Source organism: Hemiscyllium ocellatum (assembly GCF_020745735.1).
Source record: "Hemiscyllium ocellatum isolate sHemOce1 chromosome 40 unlocalized genomic scaffold, sHemOce1.pat.X.cur. SUPER_40_unloc_4, whole genome shotgun sequence".
Lineage (NCBI taxonomy): Eukaryota > Metazoa > Chordata > Chondrichthyes > Orectolobiformes > Hemiscylliidae > Hemiscyllium > Hemiscyllium ocellatum.
The window spans coordinates 327,787-350,907 of NW_026867532.1; the positions used below are offsets into that span (position 1 = coordinate 327,787).

At 47.7% G+C, this 23,121-nt stretch overlaps 2 protein-coding genes across 6 annotated transcripts in view; one reads left to right on the forward strand and one right to left on the reverse strand.

The window, feature by feature from the left end:
• Nucleotides 1–11,654, forward strand: part of LOC132808829 (palmitoyltransferase ZDHHC5-like) — a 61,176-nt gene extending 49,522 nt beyond the window's left edge. For all 4 annotated transcript variants that reach the window (XM_060822266.1, XM_060822267.1, XM_060822269.1 and 1 more), the window contains exons 7-12: nt 871–962; nt 1,681–1,813; nt 2,126–2,249; nt 2,753–2,871; nt 7,806–8,716; nt 10,719–11,654. In XM_060822266.1, the coding sequence (XP_060678249.1) occupies nt 871–962; nt 1,681–1,813; nt 2,126–2,249; nt 2,753–2,871; nt 7,806–8,716; nt 10,719–10,908 (1,569 nt within the window). In that variant the 3' untranslated portion in view covers nt 10,909–11,654. The remainder of the gene's footprint in view (nt 1–870; nt 963–1,680; nt 1,814–2,125; nt 2,250–2,752; nt 2,872–7,805; nt 8,717–10,718) is intronic.
• Nucleotides 11,655–17,835: 6,181 nt separating this feature from the next.
• LOC132808835 (uncharacterized) overlaps nt 17,836–23,121 on the reverse strand; it is a 42,681-nt gene continuing 37,395 nt past the window's right edge. Inside the window, exons 11-13 of one of the 2 annotated variants that reach the window (XM_060822275.1) lie at nt 22,380–22,594; nt 21,260–21,468; nt 17,836–18,863 (exon numbers count right to left, since the gene is read on the reverse strand). In XM_060822275.1, coding sequence (XP_060678258.1) covers nt 18,659–18,863; nt 21,260–21,468; nt 22,380–22,594 — 629 coding nt within the window. In that variant the 3' untranslated portion in view covers nt 17,836–18,658. The remainder of the gene's footprint in view (nt 18,864–21,259; nt 21,469–22,379; nt 22,595–23,121) is intronic. The other variant, XM_060822276.1, reaches the window with a different exon arrangement.

The following is a 23,121-nucleotide window of genomic DNA, read 5'->3' on the forward strand; positions in this document are numbered from 1 at the left end:
TATTTAGGAAGGCAAGCACTATCACTCATCTGGGGAGGTCACAAAAACATGGTTCAGTCATTCCCAAGGGGAAATTTCAGAAGCTGATAAACGGTATGAAGTGAAACAGAATGTAACTTGACGATATTTGAGAAATGAGCTCTTCAGTTGATTGAGCCAGCTCCGCCATTCTCGATCATGGCTGATCATCCATCTGAATGCCATTTGCATTCAATCTATTGGCCTCCATGTCTTTCACCTAATGGTTGACCTTGCATTGTCTTCTGGGATAGAGATTTCCAAAGATTTGCCACTTCTGAATGGAAAGTTTTCTCCTCATCTCAATCCTAAAAGCTCTATCTCGTTTTCCAAGACTGCCCTTCTGCATCTAATGTATCTCTCTCTTTAAAAATGCTGTTAAGTTTCTAAGATTGACTCTGTTCTAAATTCCAAAGAATATGGGCCAAGTCTTCAATCTCTCCTTGTTGCACCAACCTAGGAATCAGTTTGGTGAAACTTCCCTCCCTGTATGACAAGTATATCCTTGAGTGGGGAGGGAATTAGAACTGCAAATAGTACCCCTGATGCTGTCCCTTCGTGTTCCATACTATTGAAGGAAGTTGTCTTTTCTCCTGTGCTTAAGGTCTTCTTGGGACAAATACTGATGTACGGTTTATTTTCTGAATTTCTTGGGAGGCCTTTTGGAAGGAGGCTGGGGTTGGAATTGATCCAGTCCGTTGTAACGGAAGACCAAGCGATGATGGGGAAGTGGAGAGAGACTAAATGGACTAGAGTTAAGGGAGGATGTCACAACTGCCCCAGAAGTCCAGGTCACTTTGTCTGATCTGTCTGTGTGCGTTTCCACAATAAAATGCCCTTGTCTTGTTTTAGGTTACTGGGAAATTCCGAGGTGGAGTAAATCCCTTCACGCAGGGCTGTTGGATGAATATCTCATACGTCCTGTGCAGTTCACAAGCACCCAGGTACGAAGCTGCTACTATGTCACTTTTCCACAGAACCCTACTAACCATCTCTTCAACTCCACTACCCACCTTATCAAAGCCTGCTGTGCTCTAATAAATTGCAGCCAAATACACAGTTTGTACTCCACAAGTAAAAAGATGACTTGTATTTTTACTGTGCCGTACATATATTCAGGAACCCCCAGTGCACTTTGCAGGTTTTGAACATGTGATCGAAGACTAACCATCTTTACATCCACTTGAAAGGATAGGAATTTTAATATCTCTTTTTAAAAGATGGCACCTCCAGCAGTGCTGCATTATTACTGACACTCTGCTGGGGCAGTACTGAGAGCACCCAGTCAGGATTGACAGTGTGGTGCCCCCTCTGGACAGATCTTCTGACCGTGCACTGACCTGATCTCCACAGTGCAGTGAGATTCTCCACTGAAATGCTTAGATGTGCCACCACGGTTTCCACTTCAGTGTCGTTCTTTCAGCATTGGGTTGGTTTGCTCAGTCGGCTGGCTTGTAATGCTGAGTAATGCCGACAGAGTGAGTGAAATTCCCACACCAGGTGAGGTTACCCTGAAGGACACTCCTTCACAATCTCTCGCATCACCTGAGGCATGGTGACTCTCAGGTTAAACTAGTACCAGTCGTCTCTTTCAGAAGAGAGCAGCCCAATGATCTGCTCGAGCTTTGGTAACTTTCCTCTTTGTGATTTACATTCCTCCAGGTACATCAGCCGAGAGAGGAGGGAGTTTCTTACTCCAGTCCAGACTCCCTTCCTGCATCCCTTGGTTTCGGACACTGAGGTCACCATGAAGCTGATGGACAATGGCATTCAAACAAACCTCAAGAGGTCCCTGGTGAGAATACAGGCCAAGCTGGGATAGAGGAGGGGGGGAACAATTCTTTTAGCTTGTGACTCTGGAATCTCATGCATGTGGAGTGACGCTGGGACATGGGATACCAGGAAGTTGACTTTGGGTGCTGAGGTGTGACATTGAGGTGAGGGGTGGCACTCTGATGAAGGGCAAGGTGGTGACACTGGCAAGTACCACAAAAGTAACCGAAATTTCCACTCTGATGTCACTGCTGCTTTAAAAGTATTGTGTGAAGTGGACATTTAACACTTCAGTTTTGGCAGAATAACTCTCCATTTCTGTTTTTCCTTCTAGTCCAAAGGAAGTCTGGAGGTTATGGAAAGCCAGTCAGCCGATGCTGAGCCCCCTCCTCCACCTAAACCCGAGTTACACCGTTACTCAGGCCTCAGGGCTCACTTGTCACTGGCAACAAACGAGGGTGAGTGGACAATCCCCATTCGGTCTGTGGTGGCGGGCTGTGCATGCTACACCTCTAAATAATAGGGGACAACATTTAGGGGATCTCCGGTGTTTGGAGTGGCTGAATCCTGGCAACTGCCTCTGTGCCTTCACCCCATCTGTGTGCAGTCACACTTAACATTCTGGGAGACACACACAGGAGGGAGTGTTGAACAGCTGACAGTAACTTTGTCTGGTTCCCACTCTGGGATCTCACTCCCCTGAGTGTCAGGCTATATTCATGGCACTGAGGGTCAGCTGGTTTTGGTGTTCGGAGTTGATCATGTGAAAGATCAAGTGCAGTTGGATATGTAGGTGGTGGAAAAGGGCATCCAGGGTCACAGCAGGAATTAGGTTTTTGCCGAGCGTATAAGTTGATGCTGCTGCTGTTCTTAGAAGCAGGTGCTTGTGTGTTTTCCCACAACTTGGCCAGAGTGTTTTTAATCTCTTCCCCATCTTTCTCCCACTGCCATCCTGGTGCAGAGAGTAACTTGCTGAACAGAATGGACAACCCACCAACACCCACTATGTACAAGTACAGGCCAGCCTACAACAGCCCAGGGCGCAACCACACTGCTCTCACGCACTCCGCCAGTGAAAAGGTATGTTTTCTTTCCCATCCTGCAGCCACTAGCTTGTCACTTTGAACTGCATTGGGTGTACAGTGCAGTAGAAGGCCATTCAGCCCTGCTCAGTGTTAATTTTTATGCTGTTCATGTGATGTTGCCTGGCTAGCTGTGTTCTTTCAGTCCCCTGCTTGTCTACTTTGGATTCCAGCATCTGCAGTTTTTTTTTAGTCTCTAACCCATTCACTCCAATCCTCTCTCATTGACAGATCTTTGATTCCTTTCCCCTTTCTGGTTTATCCAGCTTCCATGTAAAAACACCCCAGTATCCTTCATCTCAGCCATTTGTTCTAATTTGGTGACTAAGTTTCTTGTGAATTGCAAATTGGATTTTGTAGGAGAAGCCTGTGCAGACTCCGAGACCAGTTATTCTCTCTTCCACTCTTACCTTACCCCACAGATCTGCCAGTGCTTGGGGTTCAAGTATTTATTTGTGACTATCTTGCATCCTAATGTAGCTGTCTCTCACAACTTGAAACATCTTCATCTACCTGATCAAAATCTTTCCAAATGTGACATTTTAATGCACAGATCACACCCCCCCCCCCCCCCCCCCAAAACTGGCTCTCTTTAGCCTGGAGAAAAGAGTGCCAGTTTCTTTTGTGTTTTCATGATAGTTACAACCTCTTGTTATCCTTTGAAGACATTTTTTCCTCCTTTTCTGTGACCCAACTTTCGGGTGGAGGGCCCGGTGTGGTGGGGAGGAATGGCATAGTATTGTTGCTACATTTGTAATCCGGATAATGCTTGGGGGAACTTGGTTTTGAATCCCACCATGGCGGCTGAGCAAGTGATGTGAACAGAATTTGAATTACAAATCAAATGACACTTTTCAGCTGGCATTCAATAAGACCTCTCCTATCATAATAGCATGTAAAATCAAAGTGCGTGGGGTTCAAAGGACAGTATTGAAATGGATAAAGAACTGGCTGGCAGACAGGAAACACAGAGGGGGGTCAGTGGGACCCAAAGAGATAAGTCTGGGGCTCGGACAGTTGACAGAGGGGTAAGTAAAATAGTCAAGGCAAACAAGAACAAGGCAGAGGACAAACTAAGACTGCAAAATTAAACAGCATTTATTTCAGTGCAAAAGGCCTGACCGGTAAAAGCAGATGGACTCTGGGCATGGTTAGAAACATAGGACTGGGAAAGCACTGCTATTACAGAACCATAGCTCAGGGAAGGGCAGGTTTGGCAGCTTAATGTTCCATAGTTCAGCTGCTGTAGGAAGGAGAGAGTGGCGATTGGCATTCTTGGTTGAGGATAAAATTACAGCTGTAATTGGGATATTTCTGGGAGTATGCCCAGTGAGGCTGATTTGGGTGAAACTGAGGAATAAGAAAGGGATTATCACCTTATTGAGATTTCTTAGGCATTTGAGATTGAGAAGCAGATTTGTAAGGAGATCTCCAATACCTGTAAGAATAATAGGGTTGTTAATAGTTGGGGCTTTTAACTTCCCACACATAGACTGGTGCTGCCAGAGTGCGAAGGACTTGGGTGGAGAGGAATGTGTGTACACAAGAAAATTTTCTTCAGTATGTGCATGTCCCTGCTAGAGAAGGAGCCAAACTTGACCTTGGGAAATAAGTCAGAGCAAATGACTAAGGTCTCCGTGGAGGAGCACTTTAGGGTCTGTGATCATTATATAAGTTTTAAAATAATGATGGAAAAGGTGAGACCTGATCTAAAAGTTAAAATTCTAAATTGGAGTAAGGCCAGTTTTGATGGTATTAGGCAAAAACTGGAGAGGCCTTTTCACAGGTCAAAGGATGCTTAGGAAATGGAAGGCATTCAAAACTGAGATAACGAGAGTCTAGAGTCCTTGTTAGTGTGAAGGGCAAGGCTGATAGGTGTAGGGAATGCTGGATGACTAGAGAAATTGAGGCTCTGGTCAAGAAAAAGAAGGAGACCTATGTCAGATATAGACATCTGGGATCAAGTGAAGCCCGAGAGGAATACAAATGCAGTAGGAGTATACTCAGGAGGAAAGTCAGGAAGGTTAAAAAAGAGGACATGGGATAGCTTTGTCAGATCGGGTTAAAGAGAATCCAAAGTTCTTCAACGCATTTAAGGACAAACCAGTAACTAGGGAGAGAATGGAGCCCCTTCAAGATCAGCAAGGCCATCTATGTGTGGAACTGCCAGAGTTTGGTAAGATACTAAATGAGCATTTTGCATCTGTGTTTACCATGTTGGAGAATATGGAAGTTTGAGAAATAAATAGTGAAACCTTGACAAGTGTCCAGATTAGAGCAGGTGGTGTGAAATGTCTTAAAACACATAAAGATGAATAAATCTCCAGGTGTAGCCCAGAAGCTGTAGGAAGGTGGGTAATGATTGCTGGGCCGCTTGCTGAGATAGTCACAGGTGAGGTGCCAGAAGTCTGGAGGGTGGCTAATGTCGGTGCCATTATTTAAGATGATCAGGAAAGCCCAGGGAACCATTGCCCAGGGAGTCTGATGTCAGGAGTGGGTAAGTTGGAGGGGATTCTGAAGAACAGGATTTGCATGTATTTGGAAAAGCAAGGACTGATTAGGAGTTGTCAACATGGCTTCATGCATTGGAAATAGTATCTCAGTAACTTGATTGATTTCTTGAAGTGACAAAGAAGATTGATGAAGGCAGAGTGGTAGATGTTTTTCTGTAAGGTGTTCAAGGTTTTGCAGGGTATACTGGTTAGCAAGGTTCGATCATGTGGAGTACAGGGAGAGAGCTATGCATTTGGATACAAAATTGGCTTGAAGGTAGTGGTGGAGGGTTGTTTATCAGGATTGGAGGCCTGTGACCAGCAAGGATCAGTGCTGGATCCATTGCTTTTTGTCATTTACATAAATGATTTGGATGTGAAAATCGGAGGAATGGGTAATAAGTTTGTAGGTGACACCAAAATTGGTGTAGTGGACGGTGGAGGAGGTTATCTCCGAGTTCAGTGGGACCTTGATCCGATGAACTGAGGAATGGCAGATGGAGTAAATGTAAATAAATGTGATATGCATTTTGAGAAGGCAAATCAGGGCAGAACTTATGCACTTCATGGTAGTGCCCTAACCACTGTTGCCAAACAAAGAAATCCTGGGTGCAACTTCATATTCCTTGAAAATGGAGTCTCAGATAGGACCTATCATATTCCCAACACCCCACCCTCAAGTCCCTCCTCCCTGCCTTTTATCTTAGTTTGTTTGGCACACCCTCCTTATTCCTGAAGTAGGGCTTATACCTGAAATGTCGAATTTCCTGCTCCTTGGATGCTGCCTGACCTGCTGCGCTTTTCCAGCAACACATTTTTCAGCTCTGATCTCCAACATCTGCAGTCCTCACTTTTTCCCTATCAGATAGGATAGTAAAGAAAGCATTTGGTACACTTGCTGTTGTTAGCCAGTGCATTGAGTATAGGAGTTGGTCCCTCAAGATGTCATGGCTGTGGGTTTGATCTTCAGTGAATTTCTGCAGTGCATCTTGTAGATGGTACACACTGCTACTACTAAGAATAGATGGCTGTGGCGCCCCAAGCGGGCTGCTTTATCCTGGATGGTATTGGGTTTCTTCAGTGTTGTTGGAGTTGCACCCAGCCAAGCAGGTGAGGAGTATTCCATCACATTCCTCTGACTTGGGCTTTGTCGATGGTGGTTGAGAGTGGGATGCTGGAAAAGTACAGCAGGTCAGGCAGCATCCGGGGAGCAGAAGAATCGACTTTTCAGGCAAGAGCCCTTCATCAGGAATGCTTAAAAAATGGTTGGAAACACTGAATACTGTCAGTACAATATAGCCTTTCAAATCTCTAACCCTACTCCAACCCCTTATGTTGTAACTACAGTTTTAGTTGCAGCACCTAAAACTCATCCTATCGGTGTTATCATCCCTATCTCTATAACTTTCTCCAGTCTCTCCAACCCTCTCTATCTCTGTAACCCACACAGCCCTGGCAACCCAGCCACTCAGTAAATGCCTCAAGTCAGGGAAAGCACAGTGGTTAACGCTGCTGCCTCACAGCACCAGAGACCTGGGTTTGATTCCACTCTCGGGCGAATATCTGTGAGGAGTTTGTACATTCTCCCCATGTCTGTGGGTTTCCTCCAGGTACTCTAGTTTCCTTCCACAGTTCAAAGATGTGCTGTTTAGTTGGATTGGCCATGCTAAATTGTTTGTAGTGTCTAGGAATGTGAAGGTTGGGTGGGTTAGTGTTACCTCCTCTGGTCCCTACATCCCCTCCCTATCTCTCTAACCCCCCTCCAGCCCCTACACTCCCTCCCCATCTCTGTAATTCCCTCCTTATCTCTGTAACCCCCTTCAGCCCCTACACCCCCTTCCTATCTCTGTAATTCCCTCCCTATCTCTGTAACCCCCTCCAGCCCCTACACTCCCTCCCCATCTCTGTAATCCCCTCCCCATCTCTGTAATCCCCTCCCCATCTCTGTAACCCCCCCTCCAGCCCCTACACCCCCTCCCTATCTCTGTAACCCCCCCTCCAGCCCCTACACCCCCTCCCTATCTCTGTAACCCCCCCTCCAGCCCCTACACCCCCTCCCTATCTCTGTCACCCCCTACACGCCCTCCCTATCACTGTCATCGCTTATCGAACCTATCACCCACCTGTTCTCTAGCTGACCTCTGACCTCTTGAGTATCCCCAATGTTAGTCATTCATTTGAAGCTCCATGTTGTTTTCCTGCGAGTTGCCGATACTTGTTGCTAGAATTTTCTGTAACTGTCTTTGAAAGCTCTGCTGTGGCTCAGTAACGCACTACAAAGCTCCCTGTCATTCTGGTCAGTCATTCGCCTTTCCTTCTCTGCTGTGAGGACAACAGTCCCAGCTTCTGTAGTTTCCCCACGATGCCATTGTGGGAACTTTCTGACAATCTTACCTGTGAAGCAGTAATGTTAGTTTGTATTTGTTGTTTGTGCCCCTAGATTTCCCGAGGTGAGGCTGTGAAGGAGTCTTTGCCCATTGACGAGAGCAGCAGGAGTCAGAGCTACAAGTCGGAGCCCAATCTGGAGTCTGATGCCTGCCGCTCACCAACCATCTATAAGAGTTTCCAGTTTGAGCCCGTTTCCAATGGCTCCCGCTCGTCCAGTCTGAAGTCAGCCCATGGTGGAGGCTTTGAGATGAGCCACCTACAGTCCATTCGCTCTGAGGGAACCACCTCTACCTCTTACAAGAGCTTGGCCAACCAGACCCGCAATGGGAGCCTGTCCTACGACAGCTTGGCCACCCCCTCAGGTAGCCCAGAAGCTGAGTCGCCCTGCCCAGTGCCAGGTCCGGAGCCAACAGGCTACCATTCCCCCTTTATGTCAGCCAAGATTGCTCAGCAAAGGGAGGCAGACCTCCACCGCTACCCACTAGCCCCTGGTGCATACGGAGTCCCTCCCCGCTGCCCCAGGGACCCCCCGGCCATCTCCTCTTCTGAGAGCCGGTCACGACAGGAGCGGGAAAAGCTGCTGCGGACAGAGGAGACACCGGCTGTCACTGCCCACCATCACCAGCATCATGCCCGGGTCAGTATGTCCTCTGATGACACTAGGCGCTCGCCTGGCCTTAAAAGTCCAACCCAGAGAACTACACCTCCACTTATACCCTCCACCTCCTCTTCCTCCTCTTCCTCTCAGTCTGGGGGAGCCCCTGGCCAACCTACACGTTTCTCCAGAGTCTCTGAGGGTAGTGCACAAACTCCCAGGGTGCGCTCCATGTGCTCTCCTGAGGCTCCTGCCCCTCCTCCCACCATGGGCAAGTCAACATCCTATGTGGTTGCGAGACCTCCATATGGAGCTGCATTGGACACCAGTGAAGTATTGGCAACAACACACCCACTACTGGCTCCCAAGTAAGTTCCATCTTGTTTGCGTTATATTTTCACCGCCTCATTTTGAAAAAATATTCATGGGATGAGGTTGTCACTGGCCAAGCCAGCATTTATTGGCTCTCCTTAATTGCCCAGACGGTAGTCAGGAGTCAACCACATTACTGAGAGCATGGAGTCATGTGTGGTCCAGATCAGGAAGGGGTGGCAGCTTTCTTTCCTAAAGGGCATTACTCAACCAGATGGGTTTTCCCAGCAGTCGATGAGGATTTCATGGTTCGCACCAGCCTGTTAATTCCAGATTTTTATTGAATACAAATTCCATCATCTGCAGTGGCAGGAATTGAACCCAGGTTCCCAGTACATTATCTGGATCTGTGGATTAACAGTCCCGTGTCAGTACCACTTGGCCATTTCCTCTGGAAATGCCCCTCATACACGCAAACCGATTTTATGTTTTGTTTAATTTTACGAAGTGTCATTTGCTCTTGATGTCAGGAAGCAGTAAAACCCCATTGGCGGTCTGGCTTAGAAGCTGTGAGTAATGGAACAATTATAAAAGCCGTGAATTCTAGGAGCAGGAGGTGACCATTCAGTACCTCCCACCCCAGAGATGCTCCACCATTCTACACTGTCATGCCTTCTCAACTCCACCTTCCCACCCACTCCCTGTATCTGTCCCAAAAAATAAATCTGTCTTCGATGTACTCAGTGGCTGAGGGTGCTCAGCTGTCTGGGGGGAGAGAATTCCTGAGAGTGAAGGTATTACAGACCGAGGCTTAAGGGGCTGAATTCATGTGGAGTGGCCAGGCCATCGCCAACCAGTCAAGCAGGGAAAAAGGCTCTCCATTTCATCCCCGTCAGTCCTCCTCAATCATTAGATACTTTGTTTTACTCCGTTTGTGATCCACTGGCCTGCACTGATCATCCAGAAGGATTCACATCCAGCTCAGCAATTTGAAGCTTCAAACTCAACCAACTAAATTAATAAACTTACAGGATAAGTGCTAGTAATATGCCAGTATCCTTGAAATGGCTTAAAAACACTCAGGCATGTTCAACCACTGAGTGCAGTAAAAGTGTTCCAGTGACTGAAACTGGCCGAACCATCTTTTCAAGGTGGAGAGCAAAAGCTGGCATTGCCAGTGATGCTCGCAAAAGGTCACTCCCCTCCACTTGAAGCCAAAGCTCCAGTTCAGCCTGCTGCTTCAATCCCTGAGCTGGGGAAGCACTGTCAAATATGTCATCTTTTGGGTGAGATATTAAATCTAAGCCATCTCAGGTGAGTGCTGATGATCCCATATCCATAATTGGAAGTGGGGTATGGTGTCCTGAGACTGATGATCTGCTTGTTGTCACAGTGCTATTTGTGGGATCCTGTTGTGTGGGGCTTGGTTCTCAGGTTTTTCTAGATTTGTAGCAGCAACTCTACCTGAGAAATTGCTTCCTTTTTGAATGAGCGTGGTGAAAGCTTGCTTCCTGCTGGGAATTGCTGTCCTTGGTTTACACTGAGAGCGAGGGTTGTAAATCAGTCAGTGTACCTGCTTCTGATCACATTCCAGTGACCTCCGGTTTATAGAGAAAGGAAATGATCCAGGACTCGAAATAAGACAAGACTTAGGAACAGAAGTAGGCCATTCAGCCCACTGAGTCTATGCTGCCACTTAGTGAGATCATGGTGGATCTAATAATCCTCAATTCTACTTCCCTGCCTTTTCCCCCCATAACTCTCAACTCCCTTACTGAATAAAACACTCTCCATGTCAGCCTTGAATATACTTAACCACCCAGCCTCAACAGCTCTTTCTAAACAGAGATCCCAGGTTTACAGAGAGGGAGGAAATCTGTGTCGGTACCTGCTGCTCTTCACTGGGCCAGAGAGATGGTAAACCAGCCAAGATCCCTGCTGACCCTGGGTAGTAATTAGGGGGAACACAATCAGGGAAATGTTCTACATTGCATTTAACCTGTGCTGTACCTTCGCTTCGCTTGCTTTACTTACGGGCTTGGCTTTTCTTTTTAACAGAGATGAGGTGAGGATGAAAGGCTCCCACAACAAAAGCAATGGACAGCCCAAAAGTCTGAGCAAGGCAGACTCGCGGCAGACGTCACCACCTCCTTGCCCTGGGGCTGCCAGCGGAGCACCTCTAAGCCCCAGTAAAGGTGTGAAAAAAGTCTCCGGAGTTGGAGGGACCACCTATGAAATCTCTGTGTGAGACCAAGCAAGGCGGGGAGAGAGAGAGAGAAACTAAGGCACCTCCTCAAAGACTCTTGGACACAGTCAACGGGGACTGAATCTCAAGTTGACAAGACTTTAATTCCTTTGGGATCTGGAAGGAGAATGTAAGGAGAGGAAAGCTGGACACTGGAGAGCTCTCCTAATCCTCCTCCATGACCCGCTTCAATGCGGGTGGGAATCCTTCTATGCGTAAATCCAAGTTTTAGCCATTTGTAAGTTTTAAGGAGAGAAAGGAGAGAGAAACACCATCCCCTCCCCACAGCCCCCACATACATGTACAGGAGAGCCATGAGGGGGATGCAAAAGTGTGTGACAGGGTCTAGTGGGGAGGGGGGCAAGATGTGGTTGGAAATGTCTGAGTGGGACAAGGTGGGTGGAGAGAGCATTGCAGCTTCCCCTCCATCCTGAGGGGAGGAGAACTTGGCGTGGTTTTTTAAATTCTGTTTAATGTTCCACCCGATCTCCCTCCTTTTTTCTCTCTCTCTCGCTCTTTCTCTCATGCAAGTCTGAGAGTTCGATCACTGAGGAGCCGACAATGTGCAATCAACGGGAGGGGGTGGAGGGTGGGGTGGGGGTGTTTAAAGGACAGAAGCCTAAAGGAAAAAAGCAAAGACTTTTGAAAAACAAAAGGAATTTTTTATATATATATATATAAATAATTAAAGGGATTATTTACTCTCGATCCTTCCAGTGGTGGAAAGGCTGAAACTATTAACACACTCCCTTGCAATGTGGGGGGGGGGGGGGGGGGGGGGAAGGCAGGGGTGGGATGGTATGAGCTGTTGCAGAGGAGGAGTAGGAGCCTGAGGCTGGCGTTGGAGCGAGTGGGTGACGTGGGGAGGGAGAGAAGGTGACATTTCACAGAGTGGTGTCTCCCTCATGCTGCTTGTCCTTCTCACTTTACTCTGACTGCTCACATTGCACCTTTTTTTAAAACCACCTTCCCCCGCCGCCCAGAACCCCACTTTGGAGGACATCCCCTGGACCAGTCTCGCCTACGCTCCCAGTCGTGACTATCTTGATCAGATTTCAGAATCTCAGCAGCGTTGGGAGTTTTCTGAAGGGGGAATGAGGTCTGTGGCTGTGGAAACATCTTGATGTGAATATAATAAATATTTTCAAAATAAGCTATTAAATAGAAAAGGAAACTTTCCGGTGGATTTTGTCTGAAGACAGTGTGGGAGCCTTAAACTTCTGAGTAGTTTACTCTGAGCCCACTTCTCAGCACTCCTTTCCAGAATGTGCTGCTGCTCCTGCTTGTCACTCAGTTCCTTACCTCTCGCTGCATTTCACTCAGTGCCATGCCAGACAGGAGGTCTGGGCAAGGATATAACTGTTTACCACCAACAATGCTGCTTCCCACAAAATCCAGTTTGTGCTGAGCCAATTGATTAGCATTCCTTTTTCTGTGTTGTGAGGGAGAATTGTGAACTTATTACCTTATGCTCTCTGGTTATTCCTTTCTGAAGTGGTGAGCCACTGTCTTGAGCAGCTACAGGTCTGTGTGGTGAAGCTGCTGGCTGTTGTTATGTCAGACCCATGACCGTGAAGGAATGGTAATGATAGTTCCAAGTGAGGACGGAATGTGGTTTTGTATAAAGTTGTAAGACCATAAGAATTAGGAACGGGAGGAGGTTGTTCAGTCCCTCAAGCCTGCAGCACCATTCAGTTGATAACTAATCTGACATTCTTTAGTCCACTTTATGTTAGGGTGTGGTGGGAAATGTCTGAGTGGGACAAGGTGGGTGGAGAGAGATTTACAGCTTCCCCTCCATCCTGTGGGGAGGAGAACTGGTTTTTTAATTCTGTTTAATGTTTCTCTCTGTCTGTCTGTCGGTCTCTCTCTCTCCCTCTTTTTCTCTCTTTCTTTCTCTCTTTCTTTCTTTCTCTCTTTCTTCTTTCTTTCTTTCTCTCTTTCTCTCTCTCTTTCTCTCTCTCTTTCTCTCCCTCTCTTTCTCTCTCTCCCTCTCTCTCCCTCTCTCGGACCCCCCTCTCTCTCTCTGTCCGTCTCTTCCCCCCCTCCCCCTCTCATGCAAGTCTGAGAGTTCAATCACTGAGAAGTGGACAGTGTGCAATCAGTAGGGTGGCTGGGGGTTTACATTTGATGGTGTTCCCATGTATTTGCTGCCCTTGTCCATCTATATGACACAAGTTATTGGTTTGGGTAATTTCTGAAACACCACTGCTACTGAGTGTTGGCAGTCGAGAGTAAATACTGAACGTTTGTGGAGAGTGTGCCAATCAAGCAGGCTGCTTTTGTCCTGGATGGTGTCAAGTATCTTGAATGGTATTGGAGCTGCACCCATCCAGGCAAGTGCAGAACATTCTATTCCACATATGCCCTTTGGACAACCACTGTGGAGTCAAGAGGTGAGTTGTTCACTGCTGGATTTCTAGCTTTTGGCCTGCTTTGGTAGCCAAAAGTATATGGTGAATTATGTTCCGCGTCTGATTGATGGTAATCCCCAGGTGGTGGGAGTAGGGGTTTCGGTTAATGATAACATTGAGTGTCAAGGGACAATGGTTAGACTCTCTGTCACCTGTTGGAGGTGGTTTGCCCCTTTGTGTTGTGTAAATGTTACTTGTCACTTATCAGTCCAAGCCTGAATATTGTTCAGGAGTTGCTGCATTTGAGCATGGACTGCTTCAGAATCCTGATGGTCTGAACGTTGTGTAGGCTAGGGGGAAGGTCATCGAGCAGCTGAATTGGGTTGGTCTGAGGCATGTCCTGGTGCTGGGATGACTGACCTCTGACTTCCTGTGTGCCAGGTATGACTCCAGCCAGTAGTTGATTCAGCAGAGCCCTGGCAATTTGCAGCACATCTTATCAAGTTCCATTGAGCTTGTAGCACAGAGAGCCCACTGGCCAGCTACTTTATTGCTTATATGATTGAAACACGGAGTAAAGGGGTTCAATGTGGATTTCCTGGGGAGTGGAAAGCTTTTGGGGGGGGGTCTAACCTAGGGATTTGACTGAAATTGGTTCTCAAGAATTCCAATCTGGAATTTAGATGCGTATTGGAACTCAAATGCCAGTTTGTATCGGGAGATGGAAATACCTTGGCTGTGCTGTCTCTCAGCATTGATCTGATTATAGTTCTTGTTCTTCCTGATGAATCATGGAATTGGGTAGTACTCAGTTCAGAAGATCATTAATCTCTGACTCGTGTCAGAGATAACAGAAACTATTTCCAGTTGGAACCGTCTATTTCTCCTGGACTATCTTTCTGCTGACACTGCAATTTCTCTTACCAAGTGCACTTCTGAGCTTCATTGAGTATTGTTCTAATGATAAGCAGAGCTTATTCCTCCACTGCATTATCTAAGGCTGAAATGCTATAGTGGAGCAGCACCATTGTTAAAAACTAGTTGCTGTCTGACTGCATATTTATAAATACTCATTAACCAAATTTCCCCTCTCCACATTCCAACATACCATAAGCATACACACCGCTTTACAAGTGTTTTCCCCTGCTATATGCTGTCTATTTTACCACTTTACTCTCATTACTGCACCAATCTGCCTTCTGTACACACTTCTTTACCATTCTCCAGTCTCACATCATGCATCCAGTTAAAAACCTCACAACACCAGGGTCCAACAGCTTTCTTTGGAAGCACCAGGTTTCGGAGCGCTGCTCCTTCATCAGGTGGTTGTGAAGCAGGACCAGAAGACACAATTTATAAGCAAAAGATCACAGTGTCATGCAGCTGAAATGATATTGAACAAACTTCGATTGTTAAGTCTTTCATCGTTTAGAATGGATTTGCTGGTTTCGGTTCATTAATATGTAAATCCCAGAACTACTTTTAAATCACATTCTCAAGATAACTTATAAAGGCAGTAGGAGTATACTTAAGAGGGAAATCAGGAGGGCAAAAAGGGGACATGAGATAGCTTTGGCAAATAGAGTTAAGGAGAATCCAAAGGGTCTTTGCAAATACATTAAGGACAAATGGATAACGAGGGAGAGAATAGGGGCCCCTCAAAGATCAGCAAGGTGGCTTTTGTGTGGAGGCGCAGAAAATGGGGGAGATACTAAATTTAATATTTTGCATCAGTATTTACTGTGGTAAAGGATATGGAAGATATAGAATTTTGGGAAATAGATGGTGACAACTTGCAAAATGTCCATATTACCAAGGAGGAAGTGCTGGATGTCTTGAAATGCATAAAGGTGGATAAATCCCCAGAACCTGATCAGGTGTACCCTAGAGCTCTATGGGAAGCTAGAGAAGTAATTGCTGTGCCTCTTGCTGAGATATTTGTATCATCGATAGTCACAGGGTGAGGTACCGGAAGACTGGAGGTTGGCAAACGTGCCACTGTTTAAGAAAGGTGGTAAGGACACGCCAGGGAGCTATCGACTGGTGAGCCCGACCTCAGTGGTGGGCAAGTTGTTGGAGGGAATCCTGAGGGACAGGATATACAAGTATTTGGAAAGGCAAGGTCTGATCAGGGTTAGTCTACATGGCTTTGTGCATGGGAAATCATGTCTCACAAACTTGATTGAGTTTTTTGAAGAAGTACCAAAGAAGATTGATGAGAGCAGAGCAGTAGATGTGATCTATATGGACTTCAGTAAGGCGTTCAGCAAGGTTCCCCATGGGAGACTGATTAGCAAGGTTAGATCCCATGGAATACAGGGAGAACTAGCCATTTGGATACAGAACTGGCTCAAAGGTAGAAGACTGAGAGGGTGGTGGAGGGTTGTTTTTCAGACTGGAGGCCTGTGACCAGTGGAGTGCCACAAGGATCGGTGCTGGGCTCTCTGTTGGAAAGATGTTGTGAAACTTGAAAGGGTTCAGAAAAGATTTACAAGGATGTTGCCAGGGTTGGAGGGTCTGAGCTACAGGGAGAGGCTGAACAGGCTGGGGCTGTTTTCCCTGGAGCGTCGGAGGCTGAGGGATGACCTGTTAGAGGTTTATAAAATCATGAAGGGTATGGATAGGGTAAATAGATAAAGTCTTTTCCCCTGGGGTGGGGGAGTCCAGAACCAGAGGGGCATAGGTTTAGGGTGAGAGGAGAAAGATTTAAAAAAAAGAGACCTCAGGGGCAACTTTGTTCACGCAGAGGGTGGTATGTGTATGGAATGAGCTGTCCGAGGATGTGGTGGAGGCTGGTACAATGACTGGATGGGTATATGAATAGGAAGGGTTTGGAGGGATGTGGGCCAGGTGCTGGTAGGTGGGACTAGATTGGGTTGGGATATCTGGGTCAGCATGAAGGGTCCATTTCCGTGCTGTATGTCTGTGACTCTATAACTTAAGGTTTGATAACCAAAGGTGACATCTCAGCCCAGACAATGCATTAAAGGTGTGAGGTTAGAGTCTGTATTCCCAGTCTGGAGTCAGACTGGTTCCATACGCACGCGCACAAGTTTATGGGATGAATTTGTATTTGCATAATTATATTTGCAGATACATTCTATTTTGCTCAAAGAGTGCAGAATTTGCAGGTAGTCAATCCATGTCATATTTTGTATACTCCACTTTGGAAATCAAACCAGTCTGACACTAGATTGGCATACAGACAGGCTCCAACTGCATACCTTGAATGCATTGTCTGAGCTGAGATGTCACCTTTTGATATAAAACCTTGTTATCTTGAGAATGTGACCTAAAAGAAACTCTGGGATTTACATATTAAAGAACTGAAACCAGCAACCCATTCTAAAGGATGAAAGGCGTAATAATCTAGGTTTGTTCAATATGTCATTTCAGCTGCATGGCACTCTTGTTAAAAATTCTGTTACTTATGGTTCTGCTTCACAACCCCCTAATGAAGGAGCAGCGCTCCAAAAGCTATTGCTGCAGAATAAATGGGCTATAACCTGGTGGTGTGTGATTTTTAACTTTGTTTCCCACCCCGGCTCCTCCAAATAATCACGCACCCACGCATTTCTAACCTATCTTCCCTCGGCTGAAAACTCAACTTCTCACTTCTTTTACCAGTTTTCCCTCCACAGTTGCTTTAACATCTCTCACTCACGCACACTCTCATATCTCTTTACAAATCGTTTGTACCGCCATATACGGTCTGAGTCTTTTCTCAATAGATGCTCTCTAACTCCATCGCCCACATAAAACAAATTACCCCTCTGCTGGTATTCTCAACACAAACTCCTTTTACCAGTCTGCCTTCCACTATGAGCTCCAGCCGACCCACAAACACCTTTAACTAGTACTCCCTCTGCTGTTTCATTTTGTTTTATTCTTTCACAGGATGAGGGCATGGCTGGTTATGCCATCATTTGTAGCCCAATTCCAAATTACCCACCGGGCAGTTAAGTGTCAAGTCAAGTGCTGTAGGTCTGTAGTTGAGACCATGCAAAAATAGCAGTTTAATTCCCTAAAAGGCATTAGTGAATCAAGTGGGTTTTTCCAACAATGCACACTGGTTTCATTCTAATCATCAGACTCTGAATTCAGTAAGAATCTGAAATTAAAATTCCCCCATCTGCTGTTGGGATTGGAACCTGGGTGAAGAGAACATTACCTGAGTGTGTCCAGATTAATGCAACTCAGCCATGATCTCCCCAAAGGAGGATATTGCTCACACAGGCACTCCTTTACACATTGGCCCTCTGCTGTATACACACACACACACACACACTTTACCAACTTCCCACCTACTGTATGTGCTGTATCTCTCAGTGCTCACAAAATGACTTAAATTTTCCAGGTGTTCAATCTGCCTTTCTTACACTTTTTTCCCCGCCAACAATGTCCTCTTTGTTTCACATTCTCTATCTCTCACATGCCATCAAGAGGTTCTCGTGCACTTTTGTTGTGAGCATCCTCCCTTTGTTTCTGCATGTTTTCTCAATACACACTAGATGTTAATCTCATCTCCACACAGTCCTTCCTGCTATGTAGTGAAGAAAAGGGCTATACGACTCTCAAGGGATAGAAATATTTTATTGCACTGCTTTGGTATAGACTGACCAAAGAGCTCAATATATAGTTTAATTATTTTACACTCGAGGGAATTGGAGTGAGCAGCATTCACTGATTTAAAGTGCAGATTCAGGTCTAAACTGCAAACAGCAGCAATTACACACCTCTTCAGCTAGAGGGGTGTAGAGACATTCAAAACGCCATCTAAAGGCACTTGGGAACAAATAAAGCTTGGATCCGCTCATAACACAATATCCCATCATAGTTCAGACAGTTTACAAGCTCCTTCCTTCACTTGTGAGAACACCTGTCTCCCCCACTCCCAGTCACTCCCTCCACTCCACAAATCTCTGAATCAGCTGAAGCATTCCCAGAGAAACCGGTAGTGGGGAAGACAGTCAAGTTGCAATAGTACCTCACTCCCACAGCTTATCACCTTTTGTTTCAATTAGTGGGGAGTGGAAGTTAATCGAGAGATTTCCTTGTCAATTAACTTCAATGGATGGGGCCATTGAGTTCCTAAAGTAGACTAGCAGGCATTCTCCAGTTCCTGTGGGACAGACTACAGAAGGGGCTGAATGGCCGCCTCCAGTTCCTGTGGCACAGGCTTTCTTTTTTGGGGAGGGAGAAGAGAGAGAGAGAAAGAGTATGGTGGCTGCATGGTTTCCCCTAGATCCCATAAGCCAACTGATGGTGCACACGTCCTGTCCCTCCATGGAGCAGCAGCCAGCATTGAACATATTCCCTTCTGTACCTGATCCAGATTTCACCCCCTTCCCCTTCCCCCTCCAGGCCCAAGCCCAGAAGGGAAATTGCAGAAGGTGCGATCATGGCTTCCGATAGAATCTGAGCAGAAGATAGCAGGCAATTCGGAAAGTCACCATAAACAGGAGGAGAATGAGGATGTTGGCCCAGATTGGGAGAGTAACGTTGAAAAAGGCCAGGATCTCGTCCCTGGGGATGTAGACGGAGCTGTTAGTTGTGTTTCTGGCCAGGTTGCAGTACTGATAGGCCGAGTTCTCTGCTTTGCATCTGCAAGACAAAAGCAATTCAACTCATTTAGAGAGGAGCAGGACCCAGATGCGGGAGAGCGAATTTGGGGACTGTCCGTGACAGGGAGCTGAACCAAAGATTGTGACCGTGTGACCCAATCCTCAAGGACAGAGGATGAGGAGCAGTGGGGAGACATGGAAGGCAATGAGGGGAGCTGATCCAGGTATGCATGAGAGTTGAATGATTGTCTACCTGACCAGTTAAGGACTGTGAAACTGGGAGGATGGAGGAGGTGGAGACTTGGTTGAAAACTATGTGGAAGTTCAGCATTGGGGAGAAATGGGTTGATGTAGGGTAGTCACCCCCCCACACTGGGATTGGGATCTCCAGCTTTAAGGATGTAGTGGCAACTTGGACCAATATTTCTTTGTGTTCCTACTGTTCGCCAACTGTTGCATTTAATTGCTGAAAATGTGTTGCTGAAAAAGTGCAGCAGGTCAGACAGCATCCAAGGAACAGGAGATTCGACGTTTCGGGCGTTAGCCCTTCTTCAGGAATGAGGAAAGTGTGTCCAGCAGGCTAAGATAAAAGGTAGGGAGGAGGGACTTGGGGGAGGGGTGTTGGAGATGTGATAGGTGCAAGGAGGTCAAGGTGAGGGTGATAGGCTGGAGTGGGAGTAGGGGCGGAGAGGTCATTAAGAAGATTGCAGGTTAGGAAGGCGGTGCTGAGTTCGAGGGTTGGGACTGAGACAAGGTGGGGGGAGGGGAAATGAGAAAACTGGAGAAATCGGAGTTCATCCCTTGTGACTGGAGGGTTCCCAGGCGGAAGATGAGGCACTCCTCTTCCAGCTGTCGTGTTGCTATGGTCTGGTGATGGAGGAGTCCAAGGACCTGCATGTCCTTGGTGGAGTGGGAGGGGGGAGTTGAAGTGTTGAGCCACGGGGTGGTTGGATTGGTTGGTCCGGGTGTCCCAGAGGTGTTCTCTGAAACGTTCCGCAAGTAGGCGGCCTGTCTCCCCAATATGGAGGCGGCCACATCGGGTGCAGCGGATGCAATAGATGATGTGTGTAGAGGTGCAGGTGAATTTGTGGCGGATATGGAAGGATCCCTTGGGGCCTTGGAGAGAAGTGAGGGAGGAGGTGTGGGCGCAAGTTTTGCATTTCTTGCGGTTGCAGGGGAAGGTGCCAGGAGTGAGGTTGGGTTGGTGGGGAGTGTGGACCTGATGAGGGAGTCACAGAGGGAGTGGTCTTTTCGGAACACTGATAGGGGAGGGAGGGAAATATATCCCTGGTGGTGGGGTCCGTTTGGAGGTGGCGGAAATGACGGCGGATGATACGCTGTATACGGAGGTTGGTGGGGTGGTAGGTGAGAACCAGTGGGGTTCTGTCCTGGTGGCGGTTGGAGGAGCGGGCTCAAGGGCGGAGGAGCGGGAAGTGGAGGAGATGCTGTGGAGGGCATCGTCGATCACATCTGGGTGGAATCTGCGGTCCTTGAAGAAGGAGGCCATCTGGGCTGTGCGGTATTGGAATTGGTCCTCCTGGGAGCAGATGCGGCGGAGACGAAGGAATTGGGAATATGGGATGGCATTTTTACAGGGGGCAGGGTGGGAGGAGGTGTAGTCCAGGTAGCTGTGGGAGTCAGTCAGTTTTTAGTAAATGTCCGTGTTGATTCGGTCACCCAAGGTAGAAATGGAAAGGTCTAGGAAGGGGAGGGAGGAGTCTGAGACGGTCCAGGTGAATTTGAGGTCGGGGTGGAAGGTGTTGGTAAAGTGGATGAACTGTTCAACCTCTTCGTGGGAGCACGAGGCAGCACCGATACAGTCATCGATGTAGCGGAGGAAAAGGTGGGGGGTGGTGCCAGTGTAGTTGCAGAACATGGACTGTTCCACATATCCTACGAAGAGACAGGCATAGCTGGGGCCCATGCGGGTGCCCATGGCTACTCCTTTAGTTTGGAGGAAGTGGGAGGATTAGAAAGAGAAGTTGTTCAGGGTGAGGACCAGTTCAGTCAGTCGAAGGAGGGTGTCAGTGGAAGGGTACTGGTTGGTACGGCGGGAAAGGAAGAAGCGGAGGGCTTTGAGTCCTTCATGATGGGGAATGGAGGTGTACAGGGACTGAATGTCCTTGGTGAAGATAAGGCGTTGGGGAAGCGAAAATCATGGAGGAGGTGGAGGGCATGGTGGTGCCTGTTGCATTTAATTGTCTTGTTCTGTCACCTGATCACAGCCACGGGGATGGAAAAGGTGGGCCGCAACTCTTTTAGTCCCTAAATGTCAGGTATGGGAATGGGGAGAATGTTGGGATTTGATAGAGGAATACAAGTGAACTGAGGGACAGCCCTGCACTCTCAGGCAGGACAATGTGGAGGATATGGGGAATTGACCGAAGGATGGTCTCTGGCAGGAGAACGAGGCAATAGAAGAGAAATAGTACTCACAGAATGTAATGATCGTTGGAGAATTCAACACTGAGCATCACGTGGAAGGGGTAGAGGACGAACGCAAAGTAGCGGGCCCAGGTGAGCCAGGCAGGCAGATGTTGGATGTAGAATCCTCCAAGCAGCAGAGTGGTCAGCATGAAGATTGTAGCGAAGATGATGGACTGGTCAATCCGGAGGAAGAGGGCACTGGCGAACAGGCCGATAGACTGAAGAGGCAGGAGAGGAATGAATATAGTGCAGGCAGACTGTTAACCCTGTCCACGTAATAACTCCACAAGTCCGTGTCTAACCCTGTCAGAAACAGGAGCTGCTGAGCCCAGGCATGAAAGACCCATGCGCCAGGGTGAGCAGAACTCTGGTGAGGGGAGGAGTGGGTGTGGTGGGGTGTTGCGGCTTTCATCTTTTATTTCACCCTGTTCAGGCCGGTTATGGGATTGAACCCGGGCCTTCCTGCTTAGGTACTTGCATAAGAATGGTGGCAGTGTCAGTATGATGTAGAGGGAGCTCTACACTGTATCTAACCCCCCCATGCTGTCCCTGTCCCTGGGAGCGCTGGATGCTGACACTGGGTATAAAGTGGGAGGGGGGACACACTGTCAGGGGGATGTAGAGGGAGCTCTACACTGTATCTAACCCCCCCATGCTGTCCCTGTCCCTGGGAGCGCTGGATGCTGACACTGGGTATAAAGTGGGAGGGGGGACACACTGTCAGGGGGATGTAGAGGGAGCTCTACACTGTATCTAACCCCCCCGTGCTGTCCCTGTCCCTGGGAGCGCTGGATGCTGACGCTGGGTATAAAGTGGGAGGGGGGACACACTGTCAGGGGGATGTAGAGGGAGCCCTGCACTGTATCTAACCCCCCCGTGCTGTCCCTGTCCCTGGGAGTGCTGGATACTGACACTGGGTATAAAGTGGGAGGGGGGACACACTGTCAGGGGGATGTAGAGGGAGCCCTGCACTGTATCTAACCCCCCCACCCGTGCTGTCCCTGTCCCTGGGAGTGCTGGATACTGACACTGGGTATAAAGTGGGAGAGAGGACACACTGTCAGGGGGATGTAGAGGGAGCCCTACACTGTATCTAACCCCCTGTGCCGTCACTGCCACTTTGACTTACTTGTGCTGTCACCGATCCAAGAATGATCATGGCTAAATCCACAAAGTAGGCGATGACTCCATTGAGCCCACCCATCCAGAAGGCAATGGTGATGCTGACGATGGGCTGGATGACTATTAAGGGCAGCTCACTCGTCATCTTCGCCAGGTAATAGGCAGAGAGACGGTAGGAACCAGAGAGCCTCTCCTTGTTAATGATTGGGCGTTCCAGTGGGACTGCAAGGCAGAAACAGTGGTCTGGCAAAACAACACTTCATCACACAAAAACGCAAACCGAACACCCACACAGACCCCCTCACACTCATACATGTGCTCGCTCACTCAGTACCTTCACACAGCCAGCTATCACACCCATACATGTAAACACACACACACACACACACACACACACACTCTCGACATAAACACAGGCATGCATGTATATACGGACATAAACATGGACTCAACCACACAGACGCCCAGCAACCATCCACACACTGAGACACAGACAGACACGCACTGACTGATGCACACAGCACTCACACACACACCCTGCATCCAACCATACACCCATACACTGACCAACACAGCCAGACACACTGCAGACACCCATACTGACACACAGACATCCACTGACCAACACACCCACAGAACCTCTCCGTGTCACCACCAATACCCAAATATGAGAAGGGTCCCCCTCTCTCTGCCTCTGCTACCTCTCCAAACCTCATGCCCACCTGCCCTCGCTTATGGACACCTCAATA